The 20,236-nt window shown below is 35.5% G+C and overlaps 1 protein-coding gene across 1 annotated transcript; it reads left to right on the top strand.

Moving 5' to 3' along the window:
- Nucleotides 1–10,611: 10,611 nt before the first annotated feature.
- Nucleotides 10,612–18,618, top strand: LOC132036192 (3-oxoacyl-[acyl-carrier-protein] synthase, mitochondrial). Its single transcript, XM_059426459.1, has 14 exons — nt 10,612–10,730; nt 11,725–11,954; nt 12,994–13,101; nt 13,179–13,250; nt 13,439–13,525; nt 14,284–14,435; nt 14,558–14,638; nt 14,734–14,767; nt 15,030–15,096; nt 15,200–15,276; nt 16,207–16,267; nt 16,376–16,458; nt 16,860–16,931; nt 17,955–18,618. Exons 1-14 carry the CDS (start codon nt 10,622–10,624, stop codon nt 18,117–18,119), a joined length of 1,398 nt encoding a protein of 465 aa, XP_059282442.1. The 5' UTR covers nt 10,612–10,621; the 3' UTR covers nt 18,120–18,618.
- The last annotated feature ends 1,618 nt before the right edge of the window (nt 18,619–20,236 follow it).

Genomic DNA, 20,236 nt, shown 5'->3' with positions numbered 1-20,236 from the left:
ATCCAATAATTGAAGTAAACAAGAAGAAAGCGTACAAGAAACCACGAGTATAAACAAGAAGAAAGCGTACAAGAAACCACGAGCATTAAAGTCAGACTCTATAATATTGTACCAAGAACATAATTATGCACAAGAAAACTAAAAGTTCTTTGATTCGTCGTTGCTTACATTGTTGAAATTACTATGTGAACTGGAGAGTGGTTTGTCAAATTATGTAACAAGAAGAAGACTTTTTAAAAGTTTCAGAGGATCTCGTAAAAAACAAATGAAAATGTCAAATCCACACCCAATCCTATATGAACACACAATTTTAATGTTTAAATTGTTATTCTTTTATTTGTTTAAATTATGTTTTTCATTTATCTCACACAATTTGGATTCTTTTTTCGTGCGCAAGCATGAACGTGCAATGTTTTTTTCTTTTTCCTTCTATAGTTTATACGACTTTGACAGTCGAACCAAAGAAACTTATCCATAGGTGACGCGATATGAACTATGAAGTCGTGTAATTGTCATATTTAAAATTTTAAATGGTTATGGAATGTTTTTTACTTAATTATATTTTTTGTCTTTCAAGACCAATCAATATAGGAAAAACAACTTCCTTTTCGTTAATAAGCGTAAGGATTAATTAGCTTTGTCATATATGATCCAAATAGTTCAATTATACACGGCGGCATGCAAATTCTTCTTTAAATTTTTTTCCCCACGGTTTTGAATAGGATATGCGGCTATTGCAAAAAGCACAAGCCTCCTATATAGTTTCACAATCTTTACGTGTAAGTTATCAATGAAATTAATCATTATCCATTTTGTCAAACAATAAACCAATCAGCAAGTCTCAAAGTCGAACTATCGTTTTCCTTATTACCCCAACTGAAAAGCATTTTTTTGCGCGGATTGCCCTTCTTTTGGGTGGTCTTTAAATTTTCTTGCCTTTATATTTGTGATCTTTAAATTATGCCCCTATTCTATTGCTGGTCTTTAATTTTTGCCTTTCGCGTTATTGCAACTCGAAAGCGTTATTCACGAATCATGAAGTTTTGAGTTCGAACCCCCGCAAAGATAAATTAAAAAAAAAATTGCAACAAGTTTAAAGTTGGGTCGCGTGTATGCAGATTTGCATCTCTGATAAGAAATTACAAATTTATCGGACCAGCATACTATGCCTTTATGGGCAGACTTGGCATAAGTATGCCCGGGTTGTCCGTGATAACTTTGGTAATACCTTAACAAGTTTATCTTGATGAGCATACTTTTAATGGGCAAATTTTTATGCCAGACCCGGCATAAACTTGTGAAGGAATACCAAAGTTATGCTATGCCAAGTCTGCCCATAAGGCATAAGTGTGCCGGGTTCGGCATAAATTTGGTAATTCCTTCACAAGTGTATGCCGGTGGGGGCATAGCGAAATTTAAACTACCTTGCGAATTTTTTTTAAAATTTTGACTGTGTGGGGGTTCGAACCTGGAACCCATGGATTTTAGCCGAAGGGCAAAATTTAAAAATTTCAAATATGAGGGGTAAAATTTAAAGACCACCCCAAAAGAAGGGCAATTCGCACTGAAAAGAGAGAATATTTACGTTTTCTTGACTCGTGAACTTCAGTGTAACTTTGTTTTTGTCCGTTACTTCAGTGTAATTGACGTGTTGGTTTGCTGGGTTGGGCCTATTACAAGTGGCCCAATATTTGGTTTAGGCCTATTATAGGTGGCCTGTTAGTAATTTTCCTTGGGAATTTGGCATGGTGTACTAAGTTTAGACTTAATTGGCATATATTAGCCAAACTTTTAATAAGTTGGCACCAAATGGCCATTAATTGTACCACATGGCCCATAAATCAGCCCCAACATATTTGTTTCCCATTTTCTCTCCCACAATTTCCTCCACTCTCTTATTCATTCCCCAAAAATCTCTCCAATGTTTCTCTCTCTCTCTCTCTCTTTTCTTCCATCTCTCCATTATTGTGTATATCTCATCCATTTTTCACTCTCTTTCCTTCCATCTTCTTAAATTTCTTCGATCAAAATCGAAAATCTATCATGATATATTGTGAAGTACCATGTATACATTATGAGAATCCGATGGAGAAGAAGAGTACTATGTACACATTCTGGTATATATTGTGAAGTACCATATATACATTCTGATATGTATATTATGAAGTACCATGTATACATTCTGATATGTATATTGTGAAGTACCATATATACATTCTGATATGTATATTGTGAAGTACCATGTATACATACTATGAAGTATCATATATACATTCTAACATATATTGTGAAGTACCATGTATACATTTTGTATAATGTGAAGTACCATGTATACATTCTGAGAATTCAACGGAGAAGAAGAGTACGATGTATACATTCTGAGAATTGTGAAGCACCATGTATACATTCTGAGAATTAGATATAGACAAACTTTCGAATATACATATTGTGAAGACATCTTTAGTTCTGTATACAAATGATAAGAATGTATACAATGTCACACATACATAGAGTAATCCAAAATATTCATGATTAAAATTCTAATATACCATAATTACTTAATAAATATTTAATGTATGTTGTTATATATCTTATGTATTTTTTGCCTATTCTGCAAATATATACTGGGAATATTTGCCAAATAAAATGCATAAATAAACACAAATGCATATATACACGCACAAAAAAAAAAAAAATATATATATATATATACTATTAAACAATGTAAATTTTTTATGTATAGAAAAGGATACAAATATGATACCAAACTATTCATTAAATATGCAGAATTATAACATTTTAAGTTTAAAGAAAAAATCAATCTTTTTCTTGATGTATTTTGACCTTAAAAAATAGACGTTATATCGGATATAATATATGGAAGATGAAGAAAGTCTTCAGCATTATAGGAGCTAATTTGGCTAAAAAGTAGGAAGAAATCGTTTTGAAATATTATTTGAATGGATCCTAGTCCAAGTAGACATTCTAGATAGAAGAATTCTATTATGAAAATTATGTTAATATTAATTAGGGGAAAGTATTCCACTTTTTTTTTTCTTTTTTTTTTAAAGCAAAGTCCACTAGGCATTTTTGGTGCCCAGGGCTAATTTTATTAATTTTCTAAAAGCAAACCACAAAAGAAAAAGTACAAGTAAGGGGGGCTAGGCCTTACTTTACTAATTCTATTGAGGCAAAGAAAAACCTCTACTACTAGCAAGCATGTAAAAAATATGAACTTGAAAGGACCAAATAAGCTATGATCATCATAGAGTTTATAACACACTGTGATGATATTACAAATGATAATACTAAGATAATGAGAAAATAATACTAGAAAGAATATATAGTCAAGGCCCTTGTTCTTTGAATTTGTAAAATCTTCTAAATTCTGTAATTCAATCACCTTGTCTTGATCTTCTAGCCTTTCCAAAATGTCTTGGAACTTCATCAATTTTTCTTGGATCTTGTAGACTTTGTTGAAGTAGTAGGGACAACCCCTTTTTGCTTTGCCTGTCTCATTGGTAAATGCCTTGGAACAAATTCCTCACTCAATTTACCATCCCAATTGTGCTTTCTTGCATGAGTTTCATTTTTGTTTTTTCCACTTTCCACCTGTCTAGGAGACAAGTTCCCATCCCTTGCAGCATTTAAAAGTGCGAGCGTTGAACTCGCCATCCATATCAATTTTACCATGCATTTTGCTACGCAACTTGCATTGAATTTCCTTTGGCATTTAGATCTGTAACCTGATTTTGCTTACTTGTATTGGTTTTAGGATCCTGCTGCATCCTTTTGCTGTTTGGATACATTGTTCCCTTTGTGTTTTTATTGCTGAAATTGAATATCAGTATTCTCTTACCTATCAGAAATATGCATCTGTTGCTGCTTAGTCCCTGAACTGCCCTTGTTCTTGTCTTTTGTTGAGAATTTTGGATTTCTAAGCTTTGTTTACCACCTGACTTACCCCGAAAACTAGTTTTTGCATTGCTTTTAGGATCTTCAACTAGTACTAATGCATTAGTATCATTATGCTGTTGTTTATTAGTCTTTACATTTTGAGTAAGTTGATCCTGATTTGTAGGATTTTTATCAACTTCATGGCTATCTTCATGTAAACTTTCAACGGGAGTATCCTTATTCTTTGACTGCTGCACTTTATGAAATAAATTATTTGCTTGGCCATCTGATTTAACCAGAGTAGGAACATGAGACTGTTTCTTTGCACTTCTCCTGGCTTCCTGAACTTGCACTGCCCAATCTGCATTTGGAGTAGATGGTTGTAATTGTTGCTACTCATGAATTAATTACTCTGCTAACACCTTTTGATCAACAGGGAGTTTATCTACTTCTTGGCTTTCATTCATACTTTCAACTGAAATCAACACCTTAGCATTATCCTGCACCATTTCATGAACTTGAGAGACTTCATTTTGTTGTTGCTGAATTGCATCAACTTCTTCATTTGTATTCCTTCCAAACATGATTTCAACAACATCCTGTGAGGATTCTACTGAAATAGACTGCTCTTGATCAACTTCTTTCCTCCCAACAATCTCACCTTCCTCTATATCCTCTTCAATTTGATCACTCCACAGCTTTCTATCCCCACTATTGCCATTGTCATTAGCATACGTGGTTGAAGGAACTTTTTCACACACCTTATTCACAGTAACCAATTCCTCCATAGGCTTTGGAAGAGAGCTCTCAGTCCACTGCTTTGTTTTATTAGGAGATTGCCTCTTTTTTCCAGGTGTAAAAATAACAGCATTAACATTAAGAGGTTTCTCAGCACTTTTAATCACATCAACAGCTGCTGCATTATTTTGAACAATTGGTGCTGCATGCAGTTGTTTCTCGAAACATACATTCAGTGGTTTTTCTACCACTGCCTCTATTGATGTAACTAACTGCTTGTCTGCATCAATATCCACTACCTCCACAACTTCCTCATGCGCACCTTCACCATCCTCTAAAGAAGCAAACTTATTATTAGTTTGCACATTACTAGGATTTCTTTTGCAACTAATTGCTTTTCAACATTATTTCCCCCAATACTAGGAATAACTTTTTTTCCTTGTGTCAATGCCAACTGTTGCTGATTACTCACAGGTTGCATCCCTTTTTTGTTAACAACAACATCCCCTATAGCATATTGATTTTCAATATTTAGTCGCTGCCCAACTTCGACACTCGATGATACACTCTTTGCTGCATTATTCTGCCCATCCAAATCACCTTGTGCCTTTGTGGTATCTATGTTTTCATGTTGCTCATCCTTGTCCTTTGCCTCTCTCTGTTCATTCAATAACCCAGCCACCAAAGCATCACCATTGCTATTATTTGTATTACCTACAGCCCTCCTCTTTTCATTCAAAATAGTTCTCAGATCCCCATGGTATTTTTCGACAATGGAGTCTTTCTCTGAAGTTTCTTTCTGCTCATTACCATTATTCTTTCCCAGAAAAATTCGACATCTTTTTTCCTCATGTCCTTGATGTTTACAATATGAACAAAATAAATGAAGATTATCATAAACAAGTTCTTGATAGAACTCTAAAATCTAACCAGAATGTTCATCAACATAATTAACTCTAACTCGATTTGGTCTTTTGTCAAGCAAGTCAAGTTCTACTTTCACCCTAGCAGTACTAGATCTTGATCTTTCTTGAGTAGCTTTATCAATAGCTATTGGTTTACCAGTTGCAAATGCGATGGAAAGCAGGGAAAGTATTCTACTGATTTTAGAGAAAAGAATATTTTGCTTAGCATGATTTCAGGGACTGAATACAAATTTGGCTACATAATGCCATTATTTTTGGGACTACTTTTGCTAAAAATATTTTGAGTCAAAAAGATGCCAATTTTATGTAGGACTTGTACCATTGTGTCAATTCCCCTTTTTCCTTACGCATTTACATAGATGTATGTAATTAGATTCCTAATTAAAAATAATGTCACGACCGACCCCGTAGGTGGACTAGTGCGGCTTGACACATAATAATTAACGAAATCGACATACAAATAACTTATACATATACAAAGGCGAGATATCGTCTCAAAGCGTCGCATATACATATATATATCGCACATAAGTCGGGGGCAAGGCTATCATAATATACACAACTTCCCAAAACATATGTACGCGCCCGACAAGGCCCATCGCGAAAGCGGGGACGCCCAAACATAAATCACACAAACACAACCGAACAAGAACTAATCACAACCAGCATGTATGTCTAGACCTCTAAGAGTAACAACGGTAGCATATGACGGGACGGGGCCCCGCCGTACCCGAATAGGCGTACGTATATACAACGGAAGAGTCGTACCACAATATAGGCTCCGAACAAGGGAGCACTCAAGACATGCCAGAATGGATGTCCTAAAGCGGCGGATCACCAAAACGATCGTTTTGTACTGCGGGCATGAAACGCGACCCCAGAAGAAAATTGATTTAAATATGTACCGATCGTAGCTACGAAATACAAGAATGTAGTCATAAGCGAGATAAAAGTACGGTAAACGAGGACGATAACCGGAATATCCAACCTCGCTTGCTCTTAAACACAAATCATGCATATCAATATCATATCCAACCCGTTATGGGACTTAGTGACACGATCAGACAATCGTGCACCGCATACGTGTATTCATATAACGTGTCCCGGCCCTCTAGTGAGGGGCTCGGTAAGTAAGATCATATCACCATCATGTATACGTATAACGTGTCCCGGCCCTCTAGTGAGGGACTCGGTGAATGAAATCATATAACGTGTCCCGGCCCTCTAGTGAGGGACTCGGTGAAGGAGATCCTGTCTCCGTCATGTATATATATATAACGTGTCCCGGCCCTCTAATGAGGGACTCGGTGAAGGAGATCCTGTCTCCATCATGTATACCATACTCGGCCCATCCTGTGGGCTGGCGCCATCATCATATCATCATATACATATAATGTGTCCCGCCCCCTCTAATGAGGGACTCGGTGAACAATGCAGTAGAGCTGTGCACGAAAACATGTCCTGGCCCGGGACTCAGTGAAAGATGTAACGATCATACGCACGGCGAGTAGTAAGTAACCACGTACACATAAATCATCCTTTTCGAGACTCGATAGATGAGTGAGACAAACCAACGCTCGGTATCCGAATAATAGTCATACTCGGTACTTTTTGAATATCATTACGAACTAAATCAAATAACGTCTCGGCGATCATAGTCATATATCAAACCAATCCGAAACCCTTTACGAAAGTTACGGACATTACTCATTAGAGAACACTTTACGAACATATCAAGGCAATCCGAGCCCGTTCATGAAAGTTACGGACATTATTCAACATAGAATCCTTTAGAACAAGAACTCTTTATGCAACATTTACTATCCAATCATACAAAAGACACAAGGACCATAGCTCGACTATATTAGGAATACTAACATCAAGAGGTGAATAAGAATCGTAGACATGCTCGGATCTTATGAATAGAGTTACCCCAAGGCTCGTATCATATCTTACTTACGTCTAAGACATGCCCGAAGAAAGAGAGGGTAAGCTTTACATACTGTTCCACCTCTTATTAGCTACGCTTATTCGTCCAAGCTCGCAAGTCTACATTTAAGAGGGATTTACACAATCATTAGACTCATTATTACACGCTTGTCTTAGTCCTTCAAATAAATTCATTTATAGTCTGCGAAATTTCGAAAGATCTCCCCCGTTTATACTGCCACCAAATTCCAATTCAATAACCAACAACATCAACAACAATACCAATAGTAATAACATCATTTCCAACACAACATATGCCATAAAACGCCTCCCCACGCATTGTTTTCCCATTTTCTCAACCAACCAACTTGCGATACGACTAATTAATAACTTTATTTCCGTAAGGAAGCCGAAATTAATACCAACAACATCGATAACAACATCTTCAATATCCTACAAAATAAATACATATATTTTTATCCAAATTTCTCTTCAAGCCTAAATTCATAATCCGACAACACCAACAAACGAATTTATCACACTATTCCCTTCGTTCTAATCCATTAAAACTCGAATAAACTTGTTAACAATGAAAAGGAACCTTAATCTTACCTCGAAGTGTGCAGCCACCATGTCCACCCTCTTCTTCTTGGTTGATTTTTAGCTCAAATTGAAAAGGCAACGCGACGTACGACACTTTTCTTCATTGTCTTCGGAATTCGGGGCTCGCATTTTGGTCAAAATTGATTTTTCTCTCTAGAGCTCTCCTCTCTCTTTTTCTCCAAAATTTTCTGGGTGTTTTGGTATGAAAAATGAGGAGAAAAGGCTGAAACTTTACTTAAAAAGGTGTGGGTAATGGGCGACTGGTTGGGCTCGGGTTGGGCCCACCGACCTTTCTCGCCTTAAAACGTCCATATCTCCTTATCCCGATGTCTTCGCGAACCCACGACATATGGTTGGAAATCTATTTCAATTATATACAACTTTCATTCTCGGGAGTTTTCCCAAATTCCAAACTCATAATACCGTTTTGGCCCCTCGAAGTCGCATCACCCGAAAACGTTTTCTTAAATCGTCCTTTGGAGGGCTTACACTCATTTTTGGCTTATGGGTCCTTCTTAGGACTTGCTCAACTTCACATGTACTACCCATATATCTCTTCATATGTCCTTTATAAAATCCCGACATGTGGGCCCCACCTTAACTTATGGTTACGAGGGCTATCATCAGGTAACTTGTTAACTAATTTACTCCATACGATCTCCAATGTCATATGTACACTCTTATATGCAGATAATATAATCTGCATCCCTAATTCTTGTATAACTCTGCTCTCCCTTGAGCTCGTACTAAGCCATCGACAGTCTTGGTAACGCAAACTTTCCGGGGTGTAACAAATAATATGATACTATTCCACTTTCAAAACATAGTAACAAAATCTTCACGTAATATATACAACTTCCACCAACCCGACAATAATAGGATTTTAAAAATCTTCCCATTTGTTCTTATCTTCTCTTAGATTCAGAGTTAACCGTCATTGATGAACCTTCAAAGTTGGAACATGAATTGCAAAATCGGAATCATTTTTGAATGGATGTTGCTCCAAAAGCTTGTGAATATGTGAGAAGCTTATATCTCAAGTTTTGAATGATTTGGTGATTTTGGATCAAATTTCATTTTGAATTTCAAGGTCGAAGAAAAATAGTTTCATGCATGTATGTCACTTGTATATAATATGTATATCATGGGTATGTCACGTATGCATATATAGTATCCATATATAAAAGATAACGTTAATATATCAACAACCTCTCAAACTTGAAATAAATTTCATTTAGATACTCGAACTATGGCTTGTTCCAATTGAGCGCAGAACACACGATAAATTGTTCATATTAGACATTTTCGGTTCAAATTTTGAATTTTATTTTGCGCGTGTTCTCAAATGCCCATTATGTGGATAATTTAACCACTTAAAATAAGTCACCTCCTTTAATTGTACGAATCAGTCCCAATAAGCTGTAAAACTTCAAGCATGTTCAAATTGAGGATAATGTGTATAATTGAAGGAGATGACATATTTTAAATGGTTAACTTATCTACAAAATGAGCATTATATTTGAGATTACGTACAAAAGTTTTTAATTTGAACCGAAAGTGTAATAGAAACACTTTATTATATGTTCAGGTGCTCATTTGGAACAAGTCGTAGTTCCAGCTTCTAAATGGTCGCAAATTTGAGGGTTTGTCTATGTATTAGAGTCTATAAGATATGCACATGACATACAACGATATACATATGACATACTTATATGGCAATTTCAAAGGACCAAAACTATTTAGTGCATACTTAAAGAACTATTTCCTCAAACATAAGGAACCATTTTTGTCATTTACTCACTGTCTATACATTTTAAACACAAAAACTCCTATTTTTGCCCTATATGATTTTTTTTGGATAGCTTTGATATCCTGGTCAGACCTAGTATTCTTGTCTTTCTTTGAAATTTGAATCCGAGACTTCATAATTCTCAACTCACTTCATTAACCACTGAGCCAGATTGCTAATTCTTTGCCATAAATCAAATGGATAAAAACTGGCAAATGTAAGTTAGCCACCCCTAAGGCCCTAACTTCCATTGTTGGAGCTGCCTAACTACTCCTCCCTCCGTCTTCATTTATACGACATAAGTTTAAAAAGAATAACACCTATTTATATTTATCAATAATTTAACTTTAAAATTTTCATTTTACTCTTAAAAAAATAATTTCTAGCCACAAAAATTTCTTTCACTTATTTTAGATCACAAGATTAAATTTTTTTATTTTTTTTCTTAAATTTCGTCTTTTGATCAAATACCTCGTATAAATTGAGACGGAGGAAGTAATGTGGAAACATTTTAATGGTTATAATAAAACTTTTGGCATACAGAAGCCAAATGAAATGAGAAAGGGGTTGTAACTTGTAAGTATAATTTTTGAAATTAATTCGAGCGATACTCATTTTAATCTCAATCACAAATTAAAATTTCAAGGGAGTATATAATTGTCTGCATCTAATTCTATACTAAAAGTAGAAGTGTAAAGTGAGAGAGAAGTAGGAATAGAGCGGGAAGTATCAGCAAGCAATGAGGGGAAGAAAATGGGTAGGATTCATTTGTACCCGCCTTCACTTCAGCTCATGCACTTCCTTTCACCCTCCGCCTACTCCCCCTCTTCGAAGAGTTGTTGTTACTGGTAATTCAAACCCTATTCTTCAACTTTATTTTCATTTGTAACCTATAAGTTGATAGTGCCCATGGTATCATCTGCTTGAATTCTGCAATTGATAAAGATGTACTCCCTAAGACTTGACACGGAGTTTAAGAAAGTACCAAGACTTTTGAATCTTGTACTACTTGTTAATTAAAGATATGTAGAATGTACCAGAATGATCTTTAATCTTGTGGTCTTAAACATGCCGTTTGGAAAGTTGGTATTAAAGAGTTGCCGAACAAGGAAAGAAAGACAAACAAATTGAAATGGAGAGACGATATCTAGTGCTTGGGTTAATGTATTCTTGTCCTGAGGGAAAAAAAAAGAAAGCTGTTTTTTTCTTTCTTTTTGGTTCTCCTTTTCTTTCCGTTTTAACTGTGAAACGGGCTTAATTTTCAGTGAATCCAAATGAACAAAATTGGTTTCTTGAATCTTTGGTTGTCTTGTCCAATGGAGTGTATGGTTTTTTTTTAGACCTTCATGCTAAGCTGACCTGCAAGTAACTGTTTTTAGCAAGTCTAGTTTAGTAACCTAGAAAACAAAGTAAAAACCTATTATAACCGGTTAAATTACATTGATCAAGTAAAAATACTTTATGCTGTCAGTGGATATAATTAAGTTAAAAACTTTGTAACCTTAGAATTGCTATGTGGTTTAGGAAAAAATGTTTTTTGTTACTATTAATTGGATTTATACATGGGTGTGAAACGTGTTAAGTACTAAGATTAGAACGGCCGAGTGGAAGAATAAGCTTGGTGTGTCTGGATAGCATAACCTATTAACATCTCTAGTCCACATGGTTTAGACTTTAGATTGCCATTTTACATTTTTAGTCTGATTGTGCAAAATTTGTGAATGCTGAAACAAGTGTGATGATTCTGCCAGACTTATGGTTCAACAGGTGCATGCTGTACTGGAAATTTAGGATAACTGGTTTTATACATCATGAGTGTTTTGGTTGGCAAATTTGTTTCAGGTTTAGGGATGGTGACTCCCCTTGGATGTGGAGTGAAAACCACATGGAAGAGGCTAATAGAAGGGGAATGTGGTGTAAGAGCTATATCTCCTGATGATTTGAAAATGGATAATTTTGACCCAGAAGTTAAGTTGTATACATTTAATCAATTGACATCCAAAGTTGCTGCAATTGTGCCCTGTGGTTCTAATTCAGGAGAATTCGATGAGCAGTTGTGGCTAAACTCTAAGGTACCACCCAACTTTCAATCACTATATTAATCTTTGTTGTATGTGTAGAAATGTTCTGGAATGACGTCTTCTACTGAAAATGTAAAATGCCGCTTTTTCTAACCCCTCCACCGGCCCGCCCTTACTCCTAGCAACCTCTGCTATCAATATCATTAGCATGGCTGCGTTAGATTGCCAACCCACTGGCTCTATCCAAGAAAACACTTCAGTGGTACTAAAATTGTTTAACATTTAATTTTGCAACTTTTTTCCAACTAAATGTGATGCAGGACATGTTTTAGATCCACCTTTTTCAGATAAAAGGAAAAAGGAAAGACCTTTTCAGAAAAGCAAATAAAATATTGTCTTTTTTGGAGCATCTTCAGCTCAGAAGACAAGCACATGAAACAAAATTAAAATGTGTCGCAGCCATTCTTTCTATGTTATGTGACCTTTAAATGGTCTCTTAAGATTTTCAATGGAACATATTACAAGTGATTTTGAATTTACTTTTATGTCATGATATAAAAGATTTAGGAAAAGGCTACATTCACTTAAATCATAGGATAGAACATTTTAGTACCATTAGTAGAAATGGATGCAATATGTGGTACGTTATGTAGTTTGATGATGCATGGTTTACATAAAGAATCAAGAATGGTCATTAGTTTTTGTTTGGTAATTGGCAGATTAGCAAGTACCAATGGTTGTTGATGGAAAATAAATCCTTTGAGTTTAAAATTTTCTGTTGTGGGGAACATAAAAATAAAGTACAGAATCCTAAGATTAATGATATATTCCTTCATGTTGTCAATCAGAAGTTTTCCTTTAAAACTAGATAATGATATACAGGTTAAAAGGGGTTGCTTAGGTGGTTGTGTTAAAATGAAATTGTTGGTGCTTTAATCTCGTTATCTCTCTACCCCTTTTCTCTCTTCATGGGGAGAAAGGGAAAAAGATTCTGGATTTTATTGTGAGTGACAAATTTTCCTGTAATGCTGCTTTTGCATGATAGCTCACGTTGGTCCCATAATAGCCTTGTGATATCTACCTTTGGCAGGAGCATAGATCAATTGCAAGATTTATAGGATATGCATTATGTGCTGCTGATGAAGCTCTTAAAGATGCTAATTGGATTCCAACTGAGCAGGATGAGAAGGAACAGACGGTATTACCTATTTTTTCCTGATGTTAGAATATCATTTTTCTTGCTTTTCATGGATATCTAAGAGGAAAGTACATCAGGGTGTCTCCTTAGGTGCTGGAACTGGAAGTATCAGTGACATATTGGAAGCGTCCAGAATGATCTGTGAAAAGGTTGGTTAATAGCTTTATCTTGCTGAGTGATAATGACATAGTGAGACCACACCTATCAAAAAAAGGGGAAAAAAAAAGGTTCCCGATGTCGTCATTTTCTGGTGGTCTTTGCTACTAAGTTGCTGTGAATTACCCATGAATATATAGATTGTGCAATTACTACTGACAAATATACTTTCTGATGCCAGAATATACGCAGGCTTAGTCCATTTTTCATCCCACGGATATTGATCAACATGGCTTCTGGTCACGTAAGCATGAAGTATGGATTTCAGGTATGTAATAGCATTGTAGAAATGTATGAAAATTGTATAAATCTGAAGTAACGGAAGTTCACAGAGCTTGGAATCCAGAACTTATTAAACAAAGGAAAAGGAAAAATAAAAAGAAAGAAGCTTGATTATTAGGATCTGGTCCAGTTCTTTGTTATTCATTTTATTGCTTTAAACGTTGATCATCAGTTACGTGATTATTTCGTCCGACCATATAATTGAGAAAGCAGAAAAAAAAAAAAAACAGACATCCGGTCAGACTGGCACGGAGTTTAAGAAATTAATCCGACTTCTAAATTGTGTTCGTAGTGGTAAAAACAATACTAAGGAAATCGATGATAAATAAGACTGATAGATAAAATATCACATTAGGTGTGAAATATCACATTAGGTGTGAAATATCACATTAGGTGCGATTATTTCATCTGACCTTACTCTATGCATGCACCATATAGTAATTTCTAAAACTTTTGCATGTACTTGAAAAAAGTATTGGAAATGTTCTAACATATTTTTAAGAATTTCAGTACGTAGGAAATATGCATACTTCAGCTTGACTAGTATTTTAACATTCTGCATTAAAGGTACTTTTGTTGCTTATGCATAAACTTAAAGGAAGAGGTTATATGACTAACTTAACCTCCTTACTTTTCTTGCCTTTTTGTTGGTACTAGATCAACGTATACAATCTTTTTTTTTTTGGTTAAAACGTATACAATCTACTAAAGAGTAATGCCTATCTTATTTGTGAATATGACTAGGGACCAAACCATTCTGCTGTGACAGCTTGTGCCACTGGAGCTCATTCAATTGGTGATGCTGCCAGGATGATTCAGTTTGGAGATACAGATGTGATGGTTGCAGGTGGGACAGAAGCCAGCATTGATGCTTTATCTATTGCTGGATTCTGTAGGTACACCTAAGATATTGGTCTATGGCATTACTTGTCCCTATTTAGACCTACTTGGATAATGAACCCTTAGCACCTTCTCTCTCTGTTATTTATCTTTTTGACAATTGCCATTTCCGATTTAGGTTAAGGGCATTGACTACCAAGTATAATTCAAAACCCCATGAAGCCTCCAGGCCATTTGATTGTGGTCGTGATGGATTTGTGTAAGTAATTTACATACCTTGAAAAAGTTTGCATATTCTTATATCTGATCTGATTATGATTCACCTTTATATTTCATCCTCATCTTGGAGTGCAGGATAGGTGAGGGTTCTGGAGTCATGGTATTAGAGGTGAGATTGTTTTTTTTTTTTAAAATTGTATTTCGTTCAGATAGTAAATAGGGGGAGGGGGCTTATCCCCTTAACATACCGAGATTGGGGTGCCTCCTCCTAATGCTGTAGCCATGTAAAAACCTCCTTGATTGTTCAATTTGATCCTTTAATCGAGATATTACAAAGTTAATTTTCCCCTTTCGTCTTTCTGCTTACTATTTTTGCTAGTTAGCATCACTTGGACTAGTCTTTCATCTTACACGTGGTATAATGTCCCAAGGAACTGGAGCATGCAAAAAAACGAGGAGCTAAGATATATGCAGAGCTACGTGGCTATGGAACATCAGGTAAAGTTTTGGTAATTTTCACCTGTAAAGCTGATCTCCCTTTCATTCATCCCTTCATTATGTTTCTGCTTGTAATTTTATATCACCTATTCATTTTGCTTAGGTGATGCAAATCACATTACACAACCGCATATTGGTGGAAGAGGTGCAGTTTTGGCTATGACACGTGCTTTGAAACAGGTAATGTTTATTGTGATTTGTGACCTCTGTCATTGCCTTTGTTGTGGTTTTAGGTCCAAATAAATTATATGTAAATTTGTGTTTAAAATCAGGATAAATTACATTGAACTGCCCTCAAGCTTGCAACTTTGGATGAACTACCAATATCTCGGTATTGGTAGACAATGTTTTAACCACCTTTCCTGCCTACTATGATCGAAGACTATTACATCAAGAAGTTGAATAATAGCTTCCTTTCTTTCTCTTGTATCTTAGCTCTTTCGTACTATAACCATTCATCTTGCCACTACCATAATATCCTAGCTGTCGATTTATTTTTGTACAGGAGCAGGGTTGCTCCCAGTGTATGTGGAGTTTAGAAGTTTCCAAACAAAGCCAAAGATGATAAAGCAAGATACAGTTAGTGAAATTCTATTGCGTGGAATAAACAATGCAAAATTCTATTGCGTGGAATAAACAATGCTCTTTTCTGTCCTGCATCAATATGTACATAAGCAAAGCGTTGTGTAGCCGAAAAAGGATGTTAAAATAGCCAATGGACTGAGATATTGTACAAATCTTTCACTTGTTTTAAGAATTCAAATTCATTTGCAATTGAATTTTACATTACAATGGTTCTCCATGAATCCATTAGCTGCTACAGTATCCTGGATATAAGCTGTAATGGAGTTACAAAACTTAACATCGTTTGTGACACGAACATTCTTGACCTATCAATTCCTGAAACCTCTACTTTGGATCTGATTGAAACATAGAAACTTAAGAGTCTCGCATACAGTTCGAGAAAGTAGAGCAAGAGACGTCTATTATTTATGCAACTTAGAGCAGAGACCTTTCTAGCCTTCTAAGCAGAGAGTTAAGATTGTGATATTGTTTTTATATGTAGATGTTTTTACCTAAAGCTAATTTTCCCCCTCTTGTCATTGGCAGTCTGGTCTTCATCCTAGTCAAGTGGATTATATTAATGCTCATGCTACATCTACACCCCTTGGTAATCATTTTGCAATTGTGAAGGTGCTCTGTAATGATTTCAATTTATGCCCTCAATGGCAAACAGAAAGTTGACATTTTTGTATGTGTTACTGAAATACCTGCTCAGGTGATGCAGCAGAAGCAAATGCAATAAAATCTGTGTTCTCTGATCATGCTACATCAGGGGCTTTGTCCATATCCTCTACAAAGGTAATCAGAATCGGGGTTTCTAACCAGGTTTAATCACTAATTAATTTACATTAGAATCAATAAAGTTCCGAGTCTCCTAAGAACCAAAATTGAAGAAGAGTTTTGCTCTGTTGGAGACCTCTTGTCATGTCTTTTCTGCATCAGATTATAAAAGGTTTAAAACTATTATGTGTCGGTCTCAAAAAAAGAACTTCTTCATGTGCTTTCAGCGAACTATCACCTTGTTGAATTATTTCTATATTACTGTGATTAACTGATTATTAGTGGATGCTTAGCATGTTATCTGCATTACCCTATTTTTCTCAGTTTATAGCACATTGTCTGCAATATTGACATGATGAAATATAACTTTTCTCCCTTTCTTAATGATCTTTGCTGAATTTTTCACCCCAACACATCAGGGTGCCATTGGTCATCTCCTTGGAGCCGCTGGAGCTGTTGAATCAATTTTTACTGTCTTGGCAATACACCACGTAAGAATGTCTCATTTATATTAGAGAAGACTTTCCAAACGTCTCTTAACATTTGATGATTCTTAATTCTTCATACTCAATCGTATCTCCTTCCGTGCTACATGGTGAATTTTATTTTGTTTCTGAGATTCCATTAAGATCATTTTGTATCTGACCTTACATTAGTAGCCTGTGCAAAATCTATACTTCTGCTGGATAAATTGAGACAATTATGTTGCTCTTGGTATTATACAGAATATGAAACTGATGGACTTATGATCTTCATTTGACTTCAAACTACGTTTAAGTACTTCAATGTGAAGGTCGGGATTCAAATGGGGTCATGTGTCTTACGTTAATTATATTGTTTTTTCCTGGGGGGATAAAGGACAAACTTACTGGTGTTGTCTATCAGAGGTTGTAATAAGGAGTTGTCATAAAGTAAATAGTCTGCTAAGGCATTACCATGAGCATCTTATTAGAAGAGCTACTGCCATAGGCTGAATGATCACCTTACCCGGAGAGCTTTAGCAAAGTGGATAAGGTAACAATTTGTGGAATGAGTTGAAATTATTGTGCTGGGCAGGAGAAATCCGTGCATATGCTGACTCCTTCCTAGTTTTACCCTATTTCTTTATTGGCTTCATCGTCAGCATCCTTAAAGTGTTTAACAAGAAAAATGACACTAATAGACAATTAATGAAAGTATTATACAAAAAGGAAAATAGAGAAAACAGGTGTATTTTATGGATGTCAAACATGAGAATTGCTTTTGAGACTTCGGAGGTTTTATTGACAGAGAACACGGAGGGTCAGGACTTGATTTTCTGTTATTATATCGTAAATCTAATAAACTTAGTGGATTTTTAACTCTAAGATTTATTTTAGATGACAAAAGTGTAAGTTAAATTGGGATAAAGGTCAAGGCAGTAGATACATGCATTAACTATTGCCACTCTCGTGCTTCTTTCTTGACTTGACGAGGCAACTGTAAAATTTCTTTTTCATGAATGAGCTACTCACCATTTTGATGTTTATTTGCAGGGTATTGCGCCTTTGACACTGAACCTTTCTGAACCAGATCCAGTATTCAATGGTGGTTTCATGCCTTTGACTACCTCAAAGGAGATGACCATTAAAGCTGGTTTATCAAACTCATTTGGGTTTGGAGGAACAAATTCTTGCTTGCTTTTCACTTCAACCAACTGAATACGGATCCAGTTGACCAAAACCCAAGCTGGAGCAAGGGTTTTGTCAGGCGTTAGAAACTATGGTTAACCAGGTGAGGCAAACGAAAGCCCTCCCGCCCCGTCTCCAAAATCAAATACAAGAACAGAGAATAAGTTGAAGGAAGAGTGGAGGTTTGAGGGGCTATAGCTCGCTTAAATTAAACGTTTAGCCAACTTTTTCTTGCCTTGAAGCTCCAGTTTCATTCTGATTTCTTTATTTTTTTTAAAAAAAAATAATAATTATCATTATAGTAGTGCTAGTGTTTTTTCAGGCGATGTGTCTTGAGAACCAAGAAGAAAATGTAAACAACTTCTAGGCCAGAGAACCTTTTTTTTTTTCTTCTTTCAAATAATAGGGGATTCTTATAATTGATTCCAACTATATCGGGACTGTGGTGTAATTGTTACTGTTGTTCGTGTCTCGTAAACCGCATTGGTAGACATATCGCATTATAGAAATGTAGGTGTTGGCTAAAACAGTCCTAAGATATTATGATGGGATATTGTTGTTTTGGACCAATCCCGCATGGTCACATCATTAAAAGTATCATCACACTTTTGATTTAGCTTCTTTTTCTTTTCATTTACAAATGTGGAATTTTATAAGCACACATCCATGATCCAACAATAGGTTCTGACTTTTGCCTTATTTTATTTTATGCAATGTTGTGGCCAGCAGTCTGGACTCTGGCACTATGGTGTCAAAAGATCTATTTGTCAAACTTCCTTTTGCTATTAACGCGTGAGATCTTAGTGTAGATATTGATACTAATGCCTTGCATGAATGCAGCACAGAAAATAAAAGTGGGACCCTTTTGTTTTATCAAATGCAGTCTGTTTCCCGGAACTACGTTTGTAATTTATTTATTTGGATACAGAATTCCTTTAAGCACCAAGGGTTTTGCACTTTTAGTTGTTGAAATATCGACAAATTCTTTTTTTGGTCCCTTTAACTGTTTATTATCATAACACGAGTAATTCGATGGGTCAATAGTTGGCAATTTGATATACTTGTGAAGCTTCACGAGTAAAAAGAGCACAGTGTCAATTAATTGAAAGTTGACCAAAAAACGCACGTCTATTTCAAAGTTAAATGTGTCAAGTGACATATTACAAGGACAAAAATCAGATTTTATTAATAATTGAGGGTCTAAAAGTGCAATTACCCCCATATTTAATCAATAAACAAAAAAGTGAAAAAGTTGTGCTCATATAAGAGGCAGCTATTTAATCTTTCTTACAAGCGACCTCACATACGACTTGACACAACTTAATATCTACTGGTGTGGTTCTATATAATACTCACAAAAAGTGTAAAATGTTCAATTTGACCTTTTTTTTTTTTTTTTTTTTTTTAAATAGATATTTTCTTATGGAAAAATTACGTGTTATAGCTACTTTTAGTACATAATTAGTGACATTAACTACCTTTTGTTTTAATTACTAATAATAACTAAATACTTTTTGAATTTAACTAATATAACCTACACAAGAACTTTCGCATTCTTGGTGCACAAATATACCTAAAATTTAGCACCCCCAATCCCATATCCCCCTTTTAATGATAACAATATTAATCACTTAAGATACATTACCATTCTCTCCTTTTTCATAAATTTTTGACTTTCTCTATTCTCACTCACTAACCATTTCAGATTTTTCATTTCTCAAATCCCTAAAAAATTCTCTCTCTCCTTCTGTCAACCACCACCACCACGGGTGGCGGCTGCCCCTCTCTAAAAAAAATTGGTTTGCATGATTTCAAGCTTTGTGGACAAATTAAACATAAGAAGGCAATTAACCTTTCCATTTTCTTTTTTATGTGAATGATGTTCCAACTAGAATGATCATTTATTATGGTACGTAAAGGCTTATCTCCCATTGTGGGCAAGTTGTAGCTGTAAATGCCAAGACTTTTGGGATGTGGACCAGTGCCCATAAATTTGGACCGAGTTGCATTTGATCTGTGGCTAGGGATTTTTTGGTGGTCTAGGGTTTTGATAAGATGAAAAATATATGTATTTGTGTATGTTCTATGATATAGCTAACAATTGTTGTGGTTGGTGGTGTATTTATGTAAGTTTTTCTATATTTTTG

Source organism: Lycium ferocissimum, chromosome 11 (assembly GCF_029784015.1).
Source record: "Lycium ferocissimum isolate CSIRO_LF1 chromosome 11, AGI_CSIRO_Lferr_CH_V1, whole genome shotgun sequence".
NCBI classification, from domain to species: Eukaryota; Viridiplantae; Streptophyta; class Magnoliopsida; order Solanales; family Solanaceae; genus Lycium; species Lycium ferocissimum.
The sequence above is the reverse complement of the archived record's forward strand: the minus strand, read 5'-3'. Positions and strand labels throughout refer to the sequence as shown.

What these genes read in the sequence shown, in the direction of transcription:
- LOC132036192 (XM_059426459.1), top strand. Translation starts at nt 10,622, where the DNA reads ATGAGGGGAAGAAAATGGGTAGGATTCATTTGTACCCGCCTTCACTTC. An exon ending in AGTTGTGGCTAAACTCTAAG is followed by an intron (nt 11,955 to 12,993) that starts GTACCACCCAAC and finishes TACCTTTGGCAG; the next exon opens with GAGCATAGATCAATTGCAAG. An exon ending in GCATGAAGTATGGATTTCAG is followed by an intron (nt 13,526 to 14,283) that starts GTATGTAATAGC and finishes GAATATGACTAG; the next exon opens with GGACCAAACCATTCTGCTGT.